At 41.4% G+C, this 19,248-nt stretch overlaps 1 protein-coding gene across 1 annotated transcript in view; it reads right to left on the bottom strand.

Moving 5' to 3' along the window:
• CCDC178 (coiled-coil domain containing 178) overlaps positions 1 to 19,248 on the bottom strand; it is a 173,472-nt gene that overhangs the window by 1,586 nt on the left and 152,638 nt on the right. The window contains exon 18 of the mRNA XM_063130693.1: positions 18,379 to 18,513. Coding sequence (XP_062986763.1) covers positions 18,379 to 18,513 — 135 coding nt within the window. The remainder of the gene's footprint in view (positions 1 to 18,378; positions 18,514 to 19,248) is intronic.

A 19,248-nucleotide genomic window follows, 5' to 3' on the forward strand; every position in this document is an offset into this window, starting at 1 on the left:
AGTCCAGATGGATTTAATTGAATGGGCTGTTGGAACAAGGGCTGCAACTAAGGCATTTGATTTCAAAATGGCCGATTTTGACAAGCTAAGAGGCTGATTAGAGAGATGAACTAGACTAGGGAATGTATTCTGTGGAGTATGGAAGAGAGTCCTTTTTTCTGTTTTTAAAAGAAAGTTCTCATAGAATATCCATGATTTGCATATTATGGAAGATGAAAAGGGCTCCAAACTTAGCTGGATGATTAGTCCCAGGCCTGATAGCATCCATAAATATAGTGCATAGAGAGACTCAGAAGTTTCAACTGTTAGGCCCAGGAGTTCCTGAACCACAGTGAATGTTGCCAGAGTGGCTCCATTGAAGCAAACAAATAATCTGCCTCAATGGATTACTGCAGGCACCACTGCAATCTTCTTAAAGCTATCTCCATGGAGAAGGCCATTGGGAGGGGCACAATGGTTGTTGCTAATTCAATCCTGATAAATCTATGAAATGTTCAACTTCCTTGGAGTTGTTCTGGCTGTGGCAGTTAGCTCTGCTCTCCTCTGAAAGAAATTTCTATGAAGGTGGCTTTGAGTAGGATGCAGTGCCTGGCTGCTGGGAACTTACCAAGTTAGATGTACTGATAATGGCAGGTGGTGCCTTGCTACATTTGGGAGCACATGGCAAGCTGGCCAGTCTTTCCCAGTGAAAGTATCAGAGAACTTCACAAATTGTACCCTCTGACAGCAAGCCACATAACGCTGTAGAAAAATCACGCTTCATTTGGGTAGCTACAACATTAAAATTTGGACCCCTTTCTGAGAAACATCTTAGACAGATTACTCTACCTCTCCTGAGCCGTATTTCAGGCAGCTGCAGGGCTTTACATTAAATGCAATATCTTACTCTGCTATCTGAAGACTCACACAGCACTCCCAAGGTATGATTCTGAACATAACTTCAACTTGATTTAATATGTCTTTATCAATTGACCTTTCTCTTATAGCTGATTCACACATGCATGCTCCTCATTTGATTTTTCATCATTTGTTTACTGGCAGCCAAATGTGGGAATCAAGCCCACTGAAAAGTATTGTTTTTGAGGTCACATTGGGTGATGTCCTATCTCTGGTGTTCGATCTGTTAAAGCATTTAGAACGTAAACCTATGCATGCATGTTCAGACAGAAAATCTACAATCCCAGTTGTAGGATTTTTTCTATCAAAATATGCATACAATTGCTCCCAAATTATGAGCATGTCTGTGGGAACCAGCCCCTGTCTGGTTCCCACAGAACCAGAAAAAGAGTCCCACGTCCATTTTTGGACGCTTGGAGGATTTGTGAGAAAGAGATGTAGAACAAATGTCTGGCCTTCTAAAGTTTCAAATGCAAATTTAACTTGTTGCAGTTATTAGAACTATGGAAATGCACTTGGAATTCTAAGATGATGATGATGATGATGATGATGATGATGATGATGATATTTCTTACCTGCCTCTCCCTCTGGATGAAGGTGGGGAACAACATTAAATACAAATACCATAAAAAATACCATATTTCTTTGATTCTAAGACACACTTTTTCCCCATATAAACATCTCTAAAAACGGGGTGCGTCTTAGAATTGCAGGTGCGTTTATTATTTCTTAGAATCAAAACTTTTTTTTTTTGGGGTGGTACTGAAATTAGTGTGCGTCTTACAATCGATGACGTCTTAGAATCGAAGAAATACGGTACATAAAACTGATTAAAACATATAAAACTGATACAATATTAAAGTAACAGTCAAATATCTTAAAATTCAACTGGGTAGGCCTGCCGGAAGAGATCGGCCTTTATAGCCTTCTTGAATTTGAAAAGATTAAGTTGACGAATCTCTCCCAGCAGGCCATTTCACAGTCTGGGAGCAGCAGAAGAAAAGGTCCTCTGGGTAACAGTTGTCAGCCTAGTTTTGGCTGACTGTAGTAAATTCTTCCCAGAGGACCTAAGTGTGCAGGGGGGATTGTACAGAAGAAGGTGATCTTGCAGGTAACCTGGAACCAATCCATGTAGGGCTTTAAAGGTAATAACCAACACTTTATACTTTGCCCGGAAACTAACTGGCAGCCAGTGAAGTGATTTTAGAGTTGGTGTAATATGGTCACCCCTAGATGTACTGGTGACCAACCTGGCTGCCATATTTTGAACTACCCTATTTCTTCGATTCTAAGACACTTTTTTCCCCATATAAACATCTCTAAAAATGGGGTGCGTCTTAGAATCGCGGGTGTGTCTTAGGTTTTTTTTTCTGTTGGTGGTACTGAAATTAGTGTGCGTCTTACAATTGATGGCGTCTTACAATTGAAGAAATACGGTAGTTGAAGTTTCTAGACTAGGCACAAAGGTAGCCCTATGTACAGTACATTGCACACATTGAGGCTCAAAGTTACCAGCACGTGCACTACCATCTTTAGGTCTTCTAACTCTAGGAAGAGGTGGAGCTGGTTCACACATCCTTGGTTCATTACTAGGGCAAATAACAAAATGATCAATTTGCATACACTTAAAACAAATTGTGATATCTGAAAAGCTCAAGATTTGACAAGGGAAAATTCTTTCAAACAAATCTGTTTCTTTGATAATGATTTTGTTGGTGGAAATTGTAGGGAAGAAGAGTTTGGCTAAATCTTAGGAGGAAGTTCCTAACAGCAAGAGCTGTTCAGTAGTGGAACGGATTGCCTCATGAGATGGTGGGTTCTCCTTCACTGGAGGTATATGAGCAGAAGCTGGATGGACATCTCTCATGGATGCTGTAGCTGCACCCTGCATTGCAGAGTATGTGCTCAGCAGGTGGTTAGACATGATGATCTTGAAGGTCCCGTCCAACTCCATGATTCTATGAAAAAAAACCTTTGGCAACAATGACTGTAAATATGACAGGGCATTTTAAGGTGGTAAGGTTAACAAGGATTTTAAAGGTGTTCACTGCAAATTTGTTTTTATTGATTTTTTTAATTGATGGGTTTTTCATTTATTCATTTTTATGCTTTAACTATATTTTGGAATTTTACCTGTATTTTATTATAGTTAGCCACCTTGAGCATTAGTGGAAAGGTGGGTTATAAAATAAATAAATAAATAAATAAATAAATGCTTCTGAACTTAATAATTACTGTTTTCACAGACACAAACAACACAATTCTATACATGTTGACATGGAACTACATCACACTATGTTCTATGGTGTATTTAGGATATATATTAGGATTAGCAATTAGATATGGTGACGGGGATATAGACGTTTCTGTTGAAATAATGATGAGGAAAGCATCATCTGGAAAGGGCATGGAAATAGAGGGCAGTGCTGAACAGATCAGTATCAAATTTGGAAGAGGCAACAAAAGGGTTCGTCTTTGCTGCTGCTCAGTGCTTTCAATAGATCCAATGTATGGATGGCACAAACTAAAGTATTACTCATACAAAGAACAACGTTCAATTGGAAAGGGGGTAAGAAGCGGCTGCAATAGCAAAGAAACCATTTGACTGCTATATAGAGTACAGGCAGAGATCCAAACAAGGGATGGGAAAAAGAGGCTCAAGACTTTCTGAGTCTTCTAATCCATGCATCATCTCTACAAGAAGAGAGTGCCTAAAGGGCCATGTTCGTTTCCCACCAGGGATGCTGGAACTTGTAGTCCAGCCCTCTTCTGAGGACTGGTAGTGCCGATCACTTCCTCTGCATGCTTCAAGGTACATTTTTGGCCCTTGGTGCAGGGATGGGATGTCTGTTTTGATTGTGCTTACCAGAATTCAAACAAGGCTGCATTCCAATGATAGCATCGGTGTTTGAATGCTTGTGAAAGACCTATGCTAAAGAACTAATCTTACAGACATTACAGCAGTTGTGCACAGCTACACAGCTATCCAAGTGCAGTTTCTTGCTGAAAATGAAAGAAACACTCCACAGTTATTCACAGCTATGTAAGTGCACATATAAAAGTAGTACCCAGTAAAACATCCATTCTGGCAGATGGTGGTCAGCAAATGGAGGATAGATCCCTGATCTCTGCCAATAGAGAATCCCCTCCCCCAAGGTGAAATGTAAAGACTGGGAAGAAAAGGTTGCCAAACTGGTCTTGCAAGCCAATGCCATTCCCATTGATAGCAGTTATAGGGGTTCATCAGAAGAGCATTTTACCACATGCTCACTACTGCCAACTCAGTTTTTCACACGTCCTTTAGACGATGCCACCCACCTCCCACACGCCTCCCACTCCTTCTTGCCTTCTTTCTGTTGCAAAATAGTACCCAGAAAATCTGACCTTTTTTAAAAAAAACATCCAGAATGTGCCACCCTTTCCTGCTGTGTGCAGGAAAAGTGACATGATAAAAATGCCCCCTTAATGGGGGCTTTGTTTACTTCCTCTTCTCCAGGAAGAAAGAGGAAGTATTGTGGGACAGGAGCAGGGGCAGAGAAGTGATGGCAGAGAACCATCATCCCCACATCTGTTGATGCTCATAATGGCACCCTGCTTGTCCACTCCAAAATCTCTAGCTGAGAGACATTGAAATAAATGTTAAAAATTATCATGAAATGGATCTGCAAAATACTGGAATATAGAGGCAGAAATCATGGGAAGACTGCCAGTTGATAAGTGTGCCATACCAGTGACAGGTGAAAACCCTAGTGTATATTGACACAAAGAAGGAAGTGCAGTGACTTCTAATGTATGTAATGACTGTGGCTGGCTCATCCCAGCTCTGACTTTTGGGAAGCTCTGACTTATTTATTCTGATGTCCATAAACCCTCTAAGTGGTCTTTAATATATTACCCAATCTAAACATTGATGGCTGTATAATATGTCCTAGGCATTCCAACTAGGGAGTTACCGTACTATACCCAGTACATAATAACATATATCTGAAAACTATCAAAAGATAGTTTTCTCTGCAACCCTTACCTTGCTATTTTATAAATTACATTTAGCTTTTAAATTCTGTACTCCCCCTAAAAGACCAAGTACGCAGTTTGGGAGCCCTCTTAGACTCTGAGCTAACTGGGGAAGCCCAGATGGCTGTGGTGTCCAGGAGTGCATTCTACCAGCTTAGGCTGGTATGCCAGCTGCAGCCCTTTCTGGAAATGATGGAAACTTGCCTCAGTCATCCACACACTAGTCTATTCCAGGCTAGACTACTGTAATGCACTGTACATGGGACTGCCTTTGATGACGGTTCAGAAACTTCAACTGGTGCAGAATGCGGCCACCTGAGTACTGGTAGGGGTGAGGAGATTTGATCATATTATGCCTATATTGCACCAGATGCACCGGTTATCAGTGTGTTTCCAAGCCCAATTCAAAGTGCTGGTTTTGATCTTTAAAGCCCTAAACAGTTTTGGACCTAGTTACTGGAAGCACTGCCTTCACCCATATCAGCCTGCCCTCACTAAGATCAGAAAGAGAGGCCCTTATCATTTGCCCAGCTGTGAGAGCAGTTGGATGGGTGTCCACACAGGAGAGGGCCTTCTTTGCGGTGGCCCCAAACCTCTGGAACAAACTTCCATCAGAGGTCCACCATGCATAATCTTTGCAGGCTTTCTAGAAGGACTTAAAAACATTAAAGACCTCCCCATGATGTATATTGTTATTACTGATATTGTTGTTCCTGCTAAGTTTTATTGTTTTATTTGCTATTTTATTGTGGAGATGCTTTTAATATTTTAATATCCTATTGATTTTAATTTTTTATGTATTTTATTGTTGTAAGCCACCTTGTGAGGGCCTCTGCCCTGAAAGGCGGCCAAGAAATGTTATAAATAAATAAATAAATAAATAAATAAAATGTGTAAGTTGGAAAAGTGATTCACAAGTGTTATAAATAATAAACAAATAAAGGGTGAAACTATATCTTCTGATGTTTGACTAATTTCAAACCCACTAATTTCTTCTATTTTTCCAACTTACCGTATATTTAGGAAGATGAAGTCTCTGGTCTTTTTTCTAACTGTCTAGCCTTTGTCACTGTATTTAGCAATGTTCATATATCATGCAGTGACATTGGGCATGTCTACACCACAAGGCTGTAGGGGGAGGATCGCGGACTCACCAGCTTCCACGATCCTTTCTGGGTGTCCAGACGGCTGCATGATGTCCAGGAAGGAGTGCTCCAACAAAATGGTAATAATAATAATAATAACGATCCCCCTTCCCCTTGATGGACAAGGAACACCTGAAGAGCTCCATGCCCGGTTCCCACCTCCTCACGCGTACTCGTGAAGAGGCAGGACGAAGCTGTGATGGCTGCCCGCACCTCCCGCGGTCTCGGGACGATCCCAAGGCCACGGGAAAAATCGGGACAAAAGCCATCCCAGAGATTCTGGGGAAATGGAGGGATCATGTGGATGATCCCTGGGATAAGGCATGGAGTAGACATGCCCATTGATGCAGGCCACTGCTGACTACTGAAGTTTAGAAATTATTGAAAGTTCCAGCTTGTAATCTTTCTTCCCACTAGTCACCTTTCTTCTGCAACCTCAGACACTGATCATCTGGCCTATGCAACCGGAAGACTGAGAAAATGCTGTAACACTTGTTTGTAAGTTAAAACAGCATTTGTTTGTAAATTATATACATGTGTTTACAACCTAACACATGCACTTAACTTACAAACAAATGTGCTTAGGTACACATCTTAACACAGGTTAGAGTCAAAGAAAGCATCTATCCCAAATAGGCTACAAACGATCAAGCCAATAGAATGGAAAGTAATTTAATAAAGGGTTTGTCCTAGTCAGGAAATTGAGAAGTGATGGCAGGGATGACTTGTAGGGTCTTCGCAAGTTCAAGTCAGACTTGGCTCACTGTATATCTTTCAGAGCAATCTCTGCCATATCTGAAAATGACTTCATGTCCCTTCAACTTTCTATGCTCTTGTGTACACATTCCAAATTCTTTGTATGAGTCTTAGGGTTGTATCCAATGGAATGAATCTACTTTATTCTTATTTAGGTCCCATTCATTTCAATGGGTCTACTGTAAGTATAACTAACATTAGATATAACCCTTACACTCCAAACTGTTGCCTCCTTTTCTCAGTCCTCTTCAATTTGACAACTCTGTTTTTTCTGTGACAAATCAGATAAAGAGTTAAACCAGAGGTTGGAGTGATTTTTGGTGAGAAGAGAGAGAGGAGCAAACAGTGGACTTTTGGGGAAAGTGGATGGGAAAAACCTCTCCAGGTTAAAAGCTAGGAACAGCTCCTGCTGCTCCCAAGCCACACACAAAGACCACCAGGCACCTGGAAAGGAAAAGTAGCTCTAGACCTCTAAGGGAGAAGAAAAGGAGAAGATCAAAGGAGGGGGATCTGGTGGTGGTGGATCCAGGAAACTCTTCCCATATCCTCCATAAGACCATCATACAAGACTATAGTGAAACCTCCAAAAAAATAACACTGGGCAGTTACCCATCTCCTCCCCGAAATGGCCGACATGACCCTGCAAATACTTCCCACTTCTCCCATTATTAGCAAGGATGGTATTATAAAATCAGAGTATACAATAAAGTATTCATTCATGTGTGCCCACATAGCAGCAACTGTGGCCATTATTACACCACGTAGTTATCCTGGGATCAGCTCAGGAGTGTCCCTGTGCATCCATATGATGCAAAGGGGATCCCTGGGGCAACCAGGGACAGGCAGAGACTTTCCCCAGGATAACTGAGACCTCGGTTATCCCATTTCCCCCTGCAGTCTTGGGACGTTCCCAAGCTCTCGGGGATGTAGATGCCCATCCTGGCTTCTTCCTGCCTCCTTCCTGCTTTCAAAATGGGCATGGAGCTGTTCAGGGGGGCTCTGTACCCTTTGGGGGTGGGGTGGGCAGCAATTTCACTATCCCTCTTATCGGTTTCCCGGATTGGGGCCAAGTGACTGGGCTCCTCTTCCCCCCCCCTCCCAAAAGCACCTGCAACATCCCTCTTCCCTTCTGGGACGTCGCGCAGCTGTATAGAAGCTGGGGGAGGATCACAGAAGCAGATAAGTCCACTACCCTCCCCCTCCCTCTCCCTCCCGCTACCCCTTTAGGTGTAAATGAGCCCCGTGTTTGAAACAAATACCAGCATGTAGACTAGCCCAACTTCCCAAGCCAGAGGAGGCATGATGAGCAAGCCAGCATTCATGTTTCTTTTTCTCATCACAGATCTTCCCACCAAGCCATGGGAACTAGGAAAGGCCCAATGACATTTGCATGAGGCAGCGACATTATCCAGTTCTCCTTTCCCTTGTGTCTGGTATAAGCTGGTGTCAATCATATGCAAGCAGTGTGCACTGTTTATCTAAAATGCTACTGCCATCTCTCTCCCACAGCCTGGGCCCTTGTATAAATGCTCCCCCTTGTCATCTCTGAACATATCGACCCACTCAATGAGGAATCTACAAATCATAAAGATTGGATTTGGAGTAGACAAAAATAATAGCTATTATAAGGCCTTTCACATGAAAAATTAATGTACAGATTAATGCTTCAAACTACTGTTTAGAAATGGAAAGATAATTTGTTTGCATTTAGCCATTTTGCATGAGAAATGTCTGATTAAACACTGAGCCCCTCAACCACGTGGTGGAGTCTGGGTGGAAGTCAATCTTTTGCATATGCTAAGCCAGTCATCAGAATACTTCATTGCGTACCAAGATGATCAGCCTGTGAAATATGGATCAGCTTGACACAGATTGGCTAGCTGAACAGTTACACTCATGGGTGGGCACTCAGGGGACAGGTTTACCGCATCTGGGCTGATTTCAGCATGAATTCCTCCACAGCCAAATGGTTTTAGGGACATAATGCCTTCAATGTTTTGCTCAAGACTGCCAAGCTGTCATCCTGGTGGGCCATTTGAGTGTTTGTAAGTGGCTCTGCCTGACTTTGGAAGACTATGCTATGAACCAAGTTTCTCTCTCTCTCTCTCTCTCTCTCTCTCTCACTCACTCACACACACACACACATTTGCAATTTTGAATAAGATGATAGGATTCCAAATACATCTTTAGTCCTATAGTAAAGATTCCTTCAAATATTTTATCCAGCTAAGTGTCTGTGGTCCCAAACTCCTAATTTAAAAATGTTGATAAATGAAGTATCTCTTTAGCTAATAAATGAAGTATCTCCTTAGTTATCCTTTGTCAGCAACATTCATTTTAATGGAAAGTGAGTTTACAGGGTTACATGATTGAACTACTGAGCCAAGTCAGTGTTGGCAAATGATGGGCTAAATTATTGATGTTACACACTAATGAATTCTGATGAGAAATAAAACACAGACATTACGTTTCAAGTGGTTCATAATTATTTTTGTACTTTAAAAGCAATTTTATTCTTTTGCCAAATCATACTAGTCTGTAAAACAAAAACATTGTTAGTGATTATAGCTAAAATTAGTGAGTTTGTGGCAAAAATGCTCCTCTGCATTGTCTTATGAATATAATGCTATTCACATGAGGCTCCTTGTTTCTTTGTATACTTTTGAGAAAAGATAATTAAATTAAATGTCTAAATTTTAAAACCAGTGTCTTTAAATAAGATAATCTGCTTTGCAGCCATGGTTAAGTTTTCAGTAGCTATGTTTATAATCTATGATAGAGCAGCATATTTACTGGAGATGTGCTAAACTGCCATAATTAATTCAGGAAGTAACAAAAGCAGGGGAGCTGCCAAAAATGGCTCCTTGCATCTTTAAAGCTGTGATAGAGCATGATGTATGTTTAAGAAAGAGGAGGAGCTCAAGCTATTCAAAATTAGCTGTCCTAAAGTGTGTTAGCAAGATTGGCATTACACACTATTAAAGGGCATTTTCCTGGCATTTACACATGATACTTTAAAAAAAAATGATTTGAACTGCTCACTGACAACATACCAAACTACAATTGTTTATTCAGCAATACGTTTTTAACGGCAAATTCAGAATTGTGTCTATTTTTAATAGGAAGTGACCTAGACCATCAGTAGCATCATGATATTAATGGCAATGTACAGAAGGGATGAATAATGTTTCACAGATGTTGTGATCTAAATATGGTTTTCAGTCTGGTAACTCAAAATACAGCATAAAATATATGACATGCCCTAAGAGCTCTATCACACTTTGGAAGAAACACTGGCTAACGCTGGCTACCGTCGCTTCTCTGTGGACACTCAGTTACTTCCTGTTTTCAAATAGGAAGTAAACAAGGTGCACGAGGGCCATTTAGTCCCTCGTTGTGAACACGCTGCTTCTCCCACACACAGCAGGAGAGAGCAGCAAATTCGGTTTAAAAAATATTTCACAGTTTTTCTGGTTTTAATTGTGGAGCAAGGAAGACCAGAAGGGGTGGAAGGCGTGAGAGAGGCAGACGACATCATGTGAGCTACCACTGAGGAATCTTGTGAGTGCCCAGTAATGAGCATGCAATAAAACACTCGTCGAATGGAGCTTTAAGGCCTCATCTCTTTGAATGCAACACTTTAAATTGCTGTTAGAAATCCTGTTTTGATATTCTGGTTTAGAGGGAACCATGGTTATCGGATCAAGATTGTTATGTCAGGACCTGGCCAAAATCCAGAGACACTACATCCACTTATATTTTGTTAATTTTGCTGTTTAGATCTCAAATGTACTAATTCACATTTAGCTCATTTAAAAGCTTCAACAACATACCAACCACCTAGGTTTAATTTGGATAAGAATGCTTCCTTTTTAAAAGACATCTGTATTCACACAGGCCTAAAAGAGCATGGATACACATAAGAGTACATAAGTGTATTTCAAGAAAAAACAAAACGTTATTATATATTGGAGGCATTCCAGATTCTCATATGAGAGGCTCCAAGAATTGCTTTGCATATATGGCACATTGGAGACCCCTTTGAACCAAAGTGACTGAAAGATTAGGTCTCTGGCATGCTGGGTCGGCACTAACCTAGGTGGAGCTAGAAATGGTGGATGTGGGTCACCTGAGGAATAAAAGGATAGTATTCAGACTATAAATAGAGGGTAATAGGAACTGGAGTGTGAAGTTAGCACTGCTGTGGTCTAGGGAAATAACAGTCTGACTGCTGAGACCAGGCTATGTCTACCCTAAAAGGGAGCAGCAATACTAAGAAAGCTGTCAGGCAGCTGAGAAAAGACTCAAAGAACAGGGAATGAAGGAACACTCCAGTAGGTTCTCTCTCAAGGCAGATTGTATGGCTGAAAGCAAGGACAAGGAAAAGAAGCTGGTTGCCCAGAAATAGACACGTTTTGGGTAGGGCTCCATTATACAGTATCCTAGCTGCCACAGAAGAATAGTAGTAGCATAGTCTAGGGCCTTAGCTAGACCTAAGGTTTATCCCGGGATCGTCCCGGGGTCATCCCTGTTCATGTAAATGACACACAGGATATCCCGGGAGCAGGGAGGGACGACCCTGGGACGACCCCAGGATAAACCTTAGGTCTAGTTAAGGCCTTGGATAATATAACAGGTAGAAGCACAGGATCTTAAAAGGCAATATGTTTGAACAAAGTAATGCCTTGTTTGCAGAGCACTACCAAATTGATGCACTGAGATACCAAAAGCATCCAACCAGGCCAGCAGCACCATTTAGGGTGGCTCTTGCAATTCACTGGATTTCATATACTTTAATGAGTTTTAATTGAGTAGGAATTTAATGAAACATGAAAGAAAAAGATTCCTTTGCTCTGTAGCATGGTAAGAAAAGGACTGGCCAAATGGTGGTCTTAATTTCCACAAAATGTTTTGATGGCAATCATTTCAGAACACTTGAATCATCTTATTTATTTATTTATTCATTACATTTCTATACCGCCCAATAGCCGGAGTTCTCTGGGCGGTTCACAAAAATTAAAAACATTCAAAGTATAAAACAACAGTATAAAACCATAATATAAAATACAATATAAAAGCTCAACCAGATAAAAACAGCAGCAATGCAAAATTACAGATTTAAAACACCAAGTTAAAATTTATTTATAGACTGTTAAAATGCTGGGACAATAAAAAGGTCTTCACCTGGCGTCTAAAAGCATATAATGTAGGTGCCAAGCGAACCTCCTTAGGGAGCTCCATTCCACAGCCGGGGTGCCACAGCAGAGAAGCCATCTGCCTCACTTCCTTTGGCAGGGGTTCATGGAGAAGGACCCCTGACAATGACCTTAGGGTCCGGGCAGCTACATATGGGAGGAGGCGTTCCTTCAGATAACCTGGCTCCAAGCCGTTTAGGGCTTTAAATGTTAGTACCATCTGCAATTGCAGTGAATGCTGCTCTAATATACTGCATCAAGTGGTCCAACGGAAACCAAGATTAATTCATGATTTCAAAACAGATACATGACCAGGGCAGGGAGAAAAGAGTGAGGTGCTTTACAAGATGGCCTGAGCCCAGAGGAATGAAGCTTAGGCATCACTCTCTGTAAATAACCAGAGACACTGCTTATCTGTTGTCTTCAAGAAGAAAATGTGTCAGATTTGTGTTTAGAAGATCATTTACTCGTTTAAACTGATTTTCAATAGTGTTAGCTGGTGCAATAGGGTTCCCCACAAAACTTATTGTGCTACTTAATGCAGCTGGAGGATGTTAACAATTACAGGCCGGTGGCTAACATCCTGTTTCTGGGCAAGGTGCTTGAGCGGGTGGTTGCAGTACAACTCCAGGCACTCTTGAATGAAACGGATTATCTAGATCTATTTCAATTGGGCTTCAGGCCTGGTTTTGGAACGGAAACTGCCTTGGTTGCCCTGTGGGATGACCTTGGCCAGGAGAAGGACAGGGGGAGTGCGACCCAGTTGATTCTCTTGGACTTCTCAGCAACAAACTGAGACTCAATCCAGACAAGGCAGAGGTACTGTTACTGGGTGGTTTGCTTGTCTGGCTAGGTGATGTTCACCCTGTTCTGCGGGGGGGGGGGGGTTGCACTCCCCCAGCCACTTGAGGCACAGGTGAACTCAGTGGCAAAGAGCACTTTTTATCAGCTTAGGCTGATATACCAACTGTGCTCTTATCTGGACAGAGATAGCCTAGCTACAGTTATCCATGCTCTGATAACCTCTCGTCTGGATTACTGCAATGTGTTATACATGGGGCTGCCTATGAAAATGATCCAGAAAATTCAGCTGGTACAAAACAGGGCAACACATTTACTAACAGGGACTGGCCAATGAAACCACATCACGCCAGTTCTTTTTCAGCTTCATTGGCTGCCAGTCCAGGTCCAGGCCCACTCAAAGTGCTGGTATTAACATTCAAAGCCCTAAATGGCTTGGGGCCAGGCTATCTGAAGGCATGCCTCCTCCCATATGTACCTGCCCAAACCTCAGGGGTCCTTCTCTGTGGTCCCCTACCAGAGGAAGTGAAACAGGTGACTACCAGGAGGAGGGCCTTTTCTGCTGTGGCACCCCGGCTATGGAATGAGCTCCCTAAAGAGATTCATCTGGTATCTACACTATACTCTTTTAGACGCCAGGTGAAGACCTTTTGATTTTCTCAGCATTTTAACTTTCTATTAACTTAATTTTAACTTTGCTGTTTTAAATTTGTATTTTAAATCTGTATTAAATTCTGCATTGTTGCTTGATTTTATTCTGGTTGTGTTGTTATATTGTATTTCATATCATGCTTTTTTACTGTTGGTTTTATATTTTGAATGGTTTCCGTGGTTTTAATTTTTGTAAACCACCCAGAGAGCTTTGGCTGTTGGGCAGTATAAAAGTGAAATAAATAAATAAATAAATAGAAACAGATTCTATTATTTGAATTAAAATGTCAATTTAAACCTATGAATAAAAATGGAGATGGAATTTATAAAATGGAAACATTTTTCTTGGATTGAAATTTTACAATTAGCATTCCAAACAGCCTTTGACACGGTTGATCACGATCTTCTCTTAGATTCCCTCCATGACCTTGGACTCTGTGGCTCTGTCTATAACTGGTTCGCCTCCTATCTAGAGGGTTGCTCTTTCAGCGTGTCGGCTAACGGCAGCTCGTCCTCCTCTTTTCCCCTTTCAGTTGGGGTTCCGCAAGGCTCGGTGCTTGGCCCGTTGTTGTTCTCTCTATACATGCTGCCCTTGGGTAAGCTTATTCAATCTCACGGCCTCCAATATCACCTGTATGCCGATGATACACAATTATATCTCTCATCTCCGGAACTTTCTCCAGATGTCCACGATCGTATCTCGGCATGTCTCTCAGATATCTCAGCCTGGCTGCTTCATCGTCGTTTGAAACTTAACATGGCAAAGACTGAATTGCTTGTTTTTCCTCCTAAATCTTCTCCTCACCTCTCATTCTCTCTTACTGTCAACAATGTCACGCTTACTCCGGTCAAGGAAGCTCGCAGTCTTGGCTTTATATTTGACTCCTCGCTCTCCTTTACTCCTCACATCGAGGCAGTAGCTAAATCCTGTCGTTTCTTCCTGTATAATATTGCCAGGATTCGACCTTTTTTGTCTGTCTCTTCTGCCAAGACTCTAGTCCACGCACTGGTTATCTCTCGGTTGGACTACTGCAACCTTCTTCTCTCTGGCCTTCCTTCATCTCACATCAGTCCGCTGGTCTCTGTCCACCACTCTGCCGCTAAGATCATCTTCTTGGCCCGCCGCTCTGACCATGTCACTCCACTTCTGAAATCTTTCCATTGGCTTCCAATTCACTCCAGAATCCAATATAAACTTCTCCTGCTGACCTTCAAAGCTCTTCACGGTCTAGCTCCTGCCTATCTCTCCTCTCTCATCTCAAACTATCGCCCCGCTCGTGCTCTTCGCTCCTCTGATGCCACGCTTCTTGCCTGCCCAAGGACCTCCACTTCCCTTACTCGGCTTCGTCCTTTTTCTTCTGCTGCCCCTTACGCCTGGAACGCTCTTCCAGAACAGTTGAGAACTACAAACTCAATCACTGCTTTTAAAACTCAGCTAAAAACTTTTCTTTTCCCTATAGCCTTCAAATATTGAGTTTGTTCTGACTCTATACTGTTAGCTTCACCCTACCCGGTGCCTGTTTACACTTCCCTGTGCCTGTTTGCATTCTCCTTCCCTCTTTATTGTTTACTACAACTTATTAGATTGTAAGCCTATGCGGCAGGGTCTTGCTATGTACTGTGTTATCTGTACAGCACCATGTACACTGATGGTGCTATATAAATAATAATAATAATAATAATAATAATAATAATAATAATAATAATAATTATACATCAAGACAAAACCCAAGACCAATAAAGAAGCTGATAACAATCTCCGCAGTGTTACTAAACTTCCTATGTGTGCAAGATAAGAGTAAGCAGTAAAAATGCTAAAATAAAATGAACATGTCAAATAGATGAAAGTGAGAATAATCAGCATATGCAAAAATAATTTAACCCACAAAGAGGAACTGTACAGGTTTGGAAGACCATCCACCTTGAAGACCCCTATACTCTACCTGTGTAAGAATGGTACAGGAAAAATGCAGTTAAACTGATGATCACTTGACAAGTAAAAGAAAAAAAACCATAAATGAAATGGGCTGTTCAAAAGACAGGCACATACTGGTCCCATTTTCCAAGGGTATAGAGGACATTAACCATGGAGGAGTTTCTCTGGCATTGGATTAGAAGACTGCAACTGCTGTCTGTGGCAATGGGCTTAGCAGTGCTAAGTACCCCACTAGTACCTCACTTCCTTCAAGAACAAGTTATGTCAACTTTAGAATGGTGAGCAGATAACTCGCTGTAGTCTTTTATCCACTCCAGGGCAGAGTTAGCACAATTTTGAACTGCAGATGCTGAAATAAGGAATAGTAAAATAATACGACATGATTGGGGAACATAACACAGAGCATCTGTAGTCAATCCAAATGTGCCAGGTAAATGGAAGATGTACATTGCCCTTACACATTCTCTGATATTTATCTAATGTATGTCTTAAAGAACTAGAAATGTTGCTGAGCTACTATGTTATGCTCCTGTGAGATTATAAGAGGCACATATATAATAAGCCCTAGGTTATGACTGAAAGTCATGAGAATAACCCGATGAACAAAAATGTGGCACTGTTTCATTGAACATAATAGCATTGCTGAGAAGGGAAGTTTTCAGTTCAAAATCTCATAGTCGCTGTCTGAAGAAGCCAGTCATAAACACTGAAAGATGCCGGAATAAGAAACCCCGATAAGGATGCAGGTTGTTTCCTTAACAAACAGACACCCAAGCTCTCCCATTCTTTTAGAGCTTATCCCTGCCTCCTTTCCCAGTGTGCTTTATGCATTTCACAAAAGCCTTTTTGGATAGCTACCTCACCTGGAGGCTGGCACTAGATGAATTTTTCTAGCCCTGGCTCTAAGACATGTTATTTTCTTGCTAAGCTCAGCCGCCTTGACAACCCTTCCCACCCAAAGTGCCCTTGAGTTACAGATCACTCACAGTATACTTATGTAGCACCTACTAAACAGAACACATGTGTGGTAGGCAGAGGAGTTCTTTGTTTAAGGGTCTGAGAGGTCTAGGGACTGAGGCAGGATCCATAATACTACTGCTTTATAATGGTTTATGACAGTATTGACAACTGTTGGGGCCCATGACACATTCCACATACCATTTTCAAACCACTTCAAAGAGTTATATCCTGCTTGGTGTAGATCTGGCCTGAACATTCATTTGTGCCCCCAATTCCTTCTCTTCTCAGGTGGACAGTACTATTTGTCAATCTTGATGTGACACACCCACCATGACTGCCCCATTGTCCTTCCCCTAACAGGGCCTTGATTCACACTTTTCCAGCTTCAGAGAGCGCAGGAGTCACTGGATCTGGATCACCTATTATACTTGTTCACTAGTGCTTACTCTTGAGAACCAGCACTTACTGGCACATCTCACTGCTGGACCCTTGACTAGAGTACTTGGAAAGCAAGAATGCTGAAGGCTGAACCAGCATTTTGGCACATTCAACTGGTGGACTCTTCAGTAGGCTATTTGGGAACCACTGGGTTAACAGGCATATAGTAATATCTTACAGTTGAAAGCACAAGTTAATGTTATAATAATGCACCCTGTTGAAGAGGTATCTCATAATGGCTTATCTCTACAGCTTTGTGGAGTTTAAAAAGTAACCACAGGGTTTCAATTTGCTTTAAAAAGAGAAAAGAAAAGAAGCTATATCTGAGCTAGTGAACCTTAGGTTCATATTCCAGACAAGGGGAACGCTGAGATCCAATGTTAAATCAGGGGTGGAGCACAGACTTCATAGTCAGTTCCAGGCACCACTGTTTTAGTGGCAGTCAGACATCTTTAATCACCTGGATATAAATATGTGCAAACTGCCCTGGATTAAGCAATAGCATGGTTTGATTATTTTCTCTATTTAAAAACAGAATTCAACTCTGGAGTCTGCAACCTACACTGATTAAAGTAGGGAACTTAACTGGTTGGAGCTTTATAACCCTCAGGTGGGCTCATGCCTCAGGTGCTTTTCTCTAGACTGGGAACGAGACAGGTAGCCATATCTTTTCATACACATGGGTGAGTACAGTTTAGGAGGGAGCAATTTTTAGTGGAAAACCTGCCAGAACAGCATATGTTAAGAAGTCCCCCTATGTCCATGGCTGCATTTTGTAAGGAAACTAAAGTCAGGGGAGAAACATGAAAGACTGACTACTGCTTGTAGTTTGGCTCTTAGTGCAAAGCGTCCAGGTCTAGGTCTGAATGTAAGAATCATTTTGGCTTCATTAGATTGGCCCTTAGTTCTATTGCACCGGATTTTCCATTTCCTCTCATGGCATTTTACCCCAGACATTTCCCCAATACCACCTGGCTATGACCATTTCTGTGTGTTTTGACAGATTTATTGATGTTTTATGAGATGTAGGAACAAAGTATTTGGACCATCCTACACTATCATAAACACACCTGAAAAATCGGTACAGGAATCACTCTACACTAAAGCCCAGTGGACATGTGCAATCTTAGCTAAACCTTGTAAGTAACTGCTATTTGTTACAGACATGCTTTTAGAATCGAAATGAAGCCATGGTCTTTAGCTAAACAGGTCAACTATGTTACAGAAATCAAATGTGAAAAATCAACTGTGTTGTTTGCCATGACCATAAAGGACTGGGCTGCCGCATCTTCCTGTATATTTCATTTATTTTTTAAAAAATAAATGTATGTGTTTAACAATCATTTTAAAGCTTTCTGAGACTAAATGGTAAGTTCCTCATTTTATTAAAAACACACACACCACATATCTGTGGTACATATGCTAACCTACTGGAATCATCCTTCATGCAATTCCAGTTTATTAAAGAGGTTAAAAATTTACAAAACTCTGATGGGATATGGTTTTAATGCTTCATCACACTACCCATCATTTGCTTTTCAATCTAGATCAGAATGATCTTTCCTACTTCCCTGCAATCACCTACCTGCACAGCTAATATTTTCTGAAAATTCTCATGAGAGGCTGCCTGGAACCTTGCCAGCCCAGCTTGGCTATAGAGGGCTCGCAGTTTGAAGTACTCCACCAATACCTTGTGCAGCTTCCTTTGCAGCAGAGAGAGCTAAAAGAGGAAAGAGGAAAAAATAAGTCAGAGTGGGAGAGGAAATTAATGGCAGTGTTCAAGAAGAATGATGGAGGGAAATATAGAAAGCAGTCAATAGCCCATTCTGCACTGTACGGACCTGACAGGAATTTCACAGTCTCTTGATTTTTCAGCCCACTCATGTGCATTCATCAGAAACCAGTCACATCTGGCTGCCAGGATGGGGGGTTAATTTTCTCTAAATGCCTCAGCAGTTTTGTTCTAGCTGAGGCAAACTCTGTGACTGCAAAGCTGATGAGTAAAATATTTCTACTTCACCCAGTTTAACTCAAAACCGATAGCCTCGGGACATATTGAACCTTTCTTAAAAAAATAATCTTTTGAAGCATTTTGAATGGCACATCAGGTCAGGCCAAAGTTTAAAATGCAAGTTTAAGACTTTGATGGACACTGTGGCTCATTTTTCCTTGTAAAGCTTATCATAGCTTGGCAATGTGTGCTTCAGAGCATGACAAAACTAAAGAGAATTAACTTCACCATCAGCAGCTGAGGGAGAACAATAACAGGAAAGAAATTTCCAGATAGAAACTCCCTATTAATCTACCTAGCTATAACCATGTGACACAAAAGCATCTAACTGCACTAAATTGCAGTTAAGGCAGCAGCTGAAAGTGACACGATTCTATCTATCTATCTATCTATCTATATGCATGCACACGCACACACACACACACACATACACACACACACTTC

The sequence above is a fragment of the Elgaria multicarinata genome, chromosome 7 (genome assembly GCF_023053635.1).
Source record: "Elgaria multicarinata webbii isolate HBS135686 ecotype San Diego chromosome 7, rElgMul1.1.pri, whole genome shotgun sequence".
Classification (NCBI taxonomy): domain Eukaryota; kingdom Metazoa; phylum Chordata; class Lepidosauria; order Squamata; family Anguidae; genus Elgaria; species Elgaria multicarinata.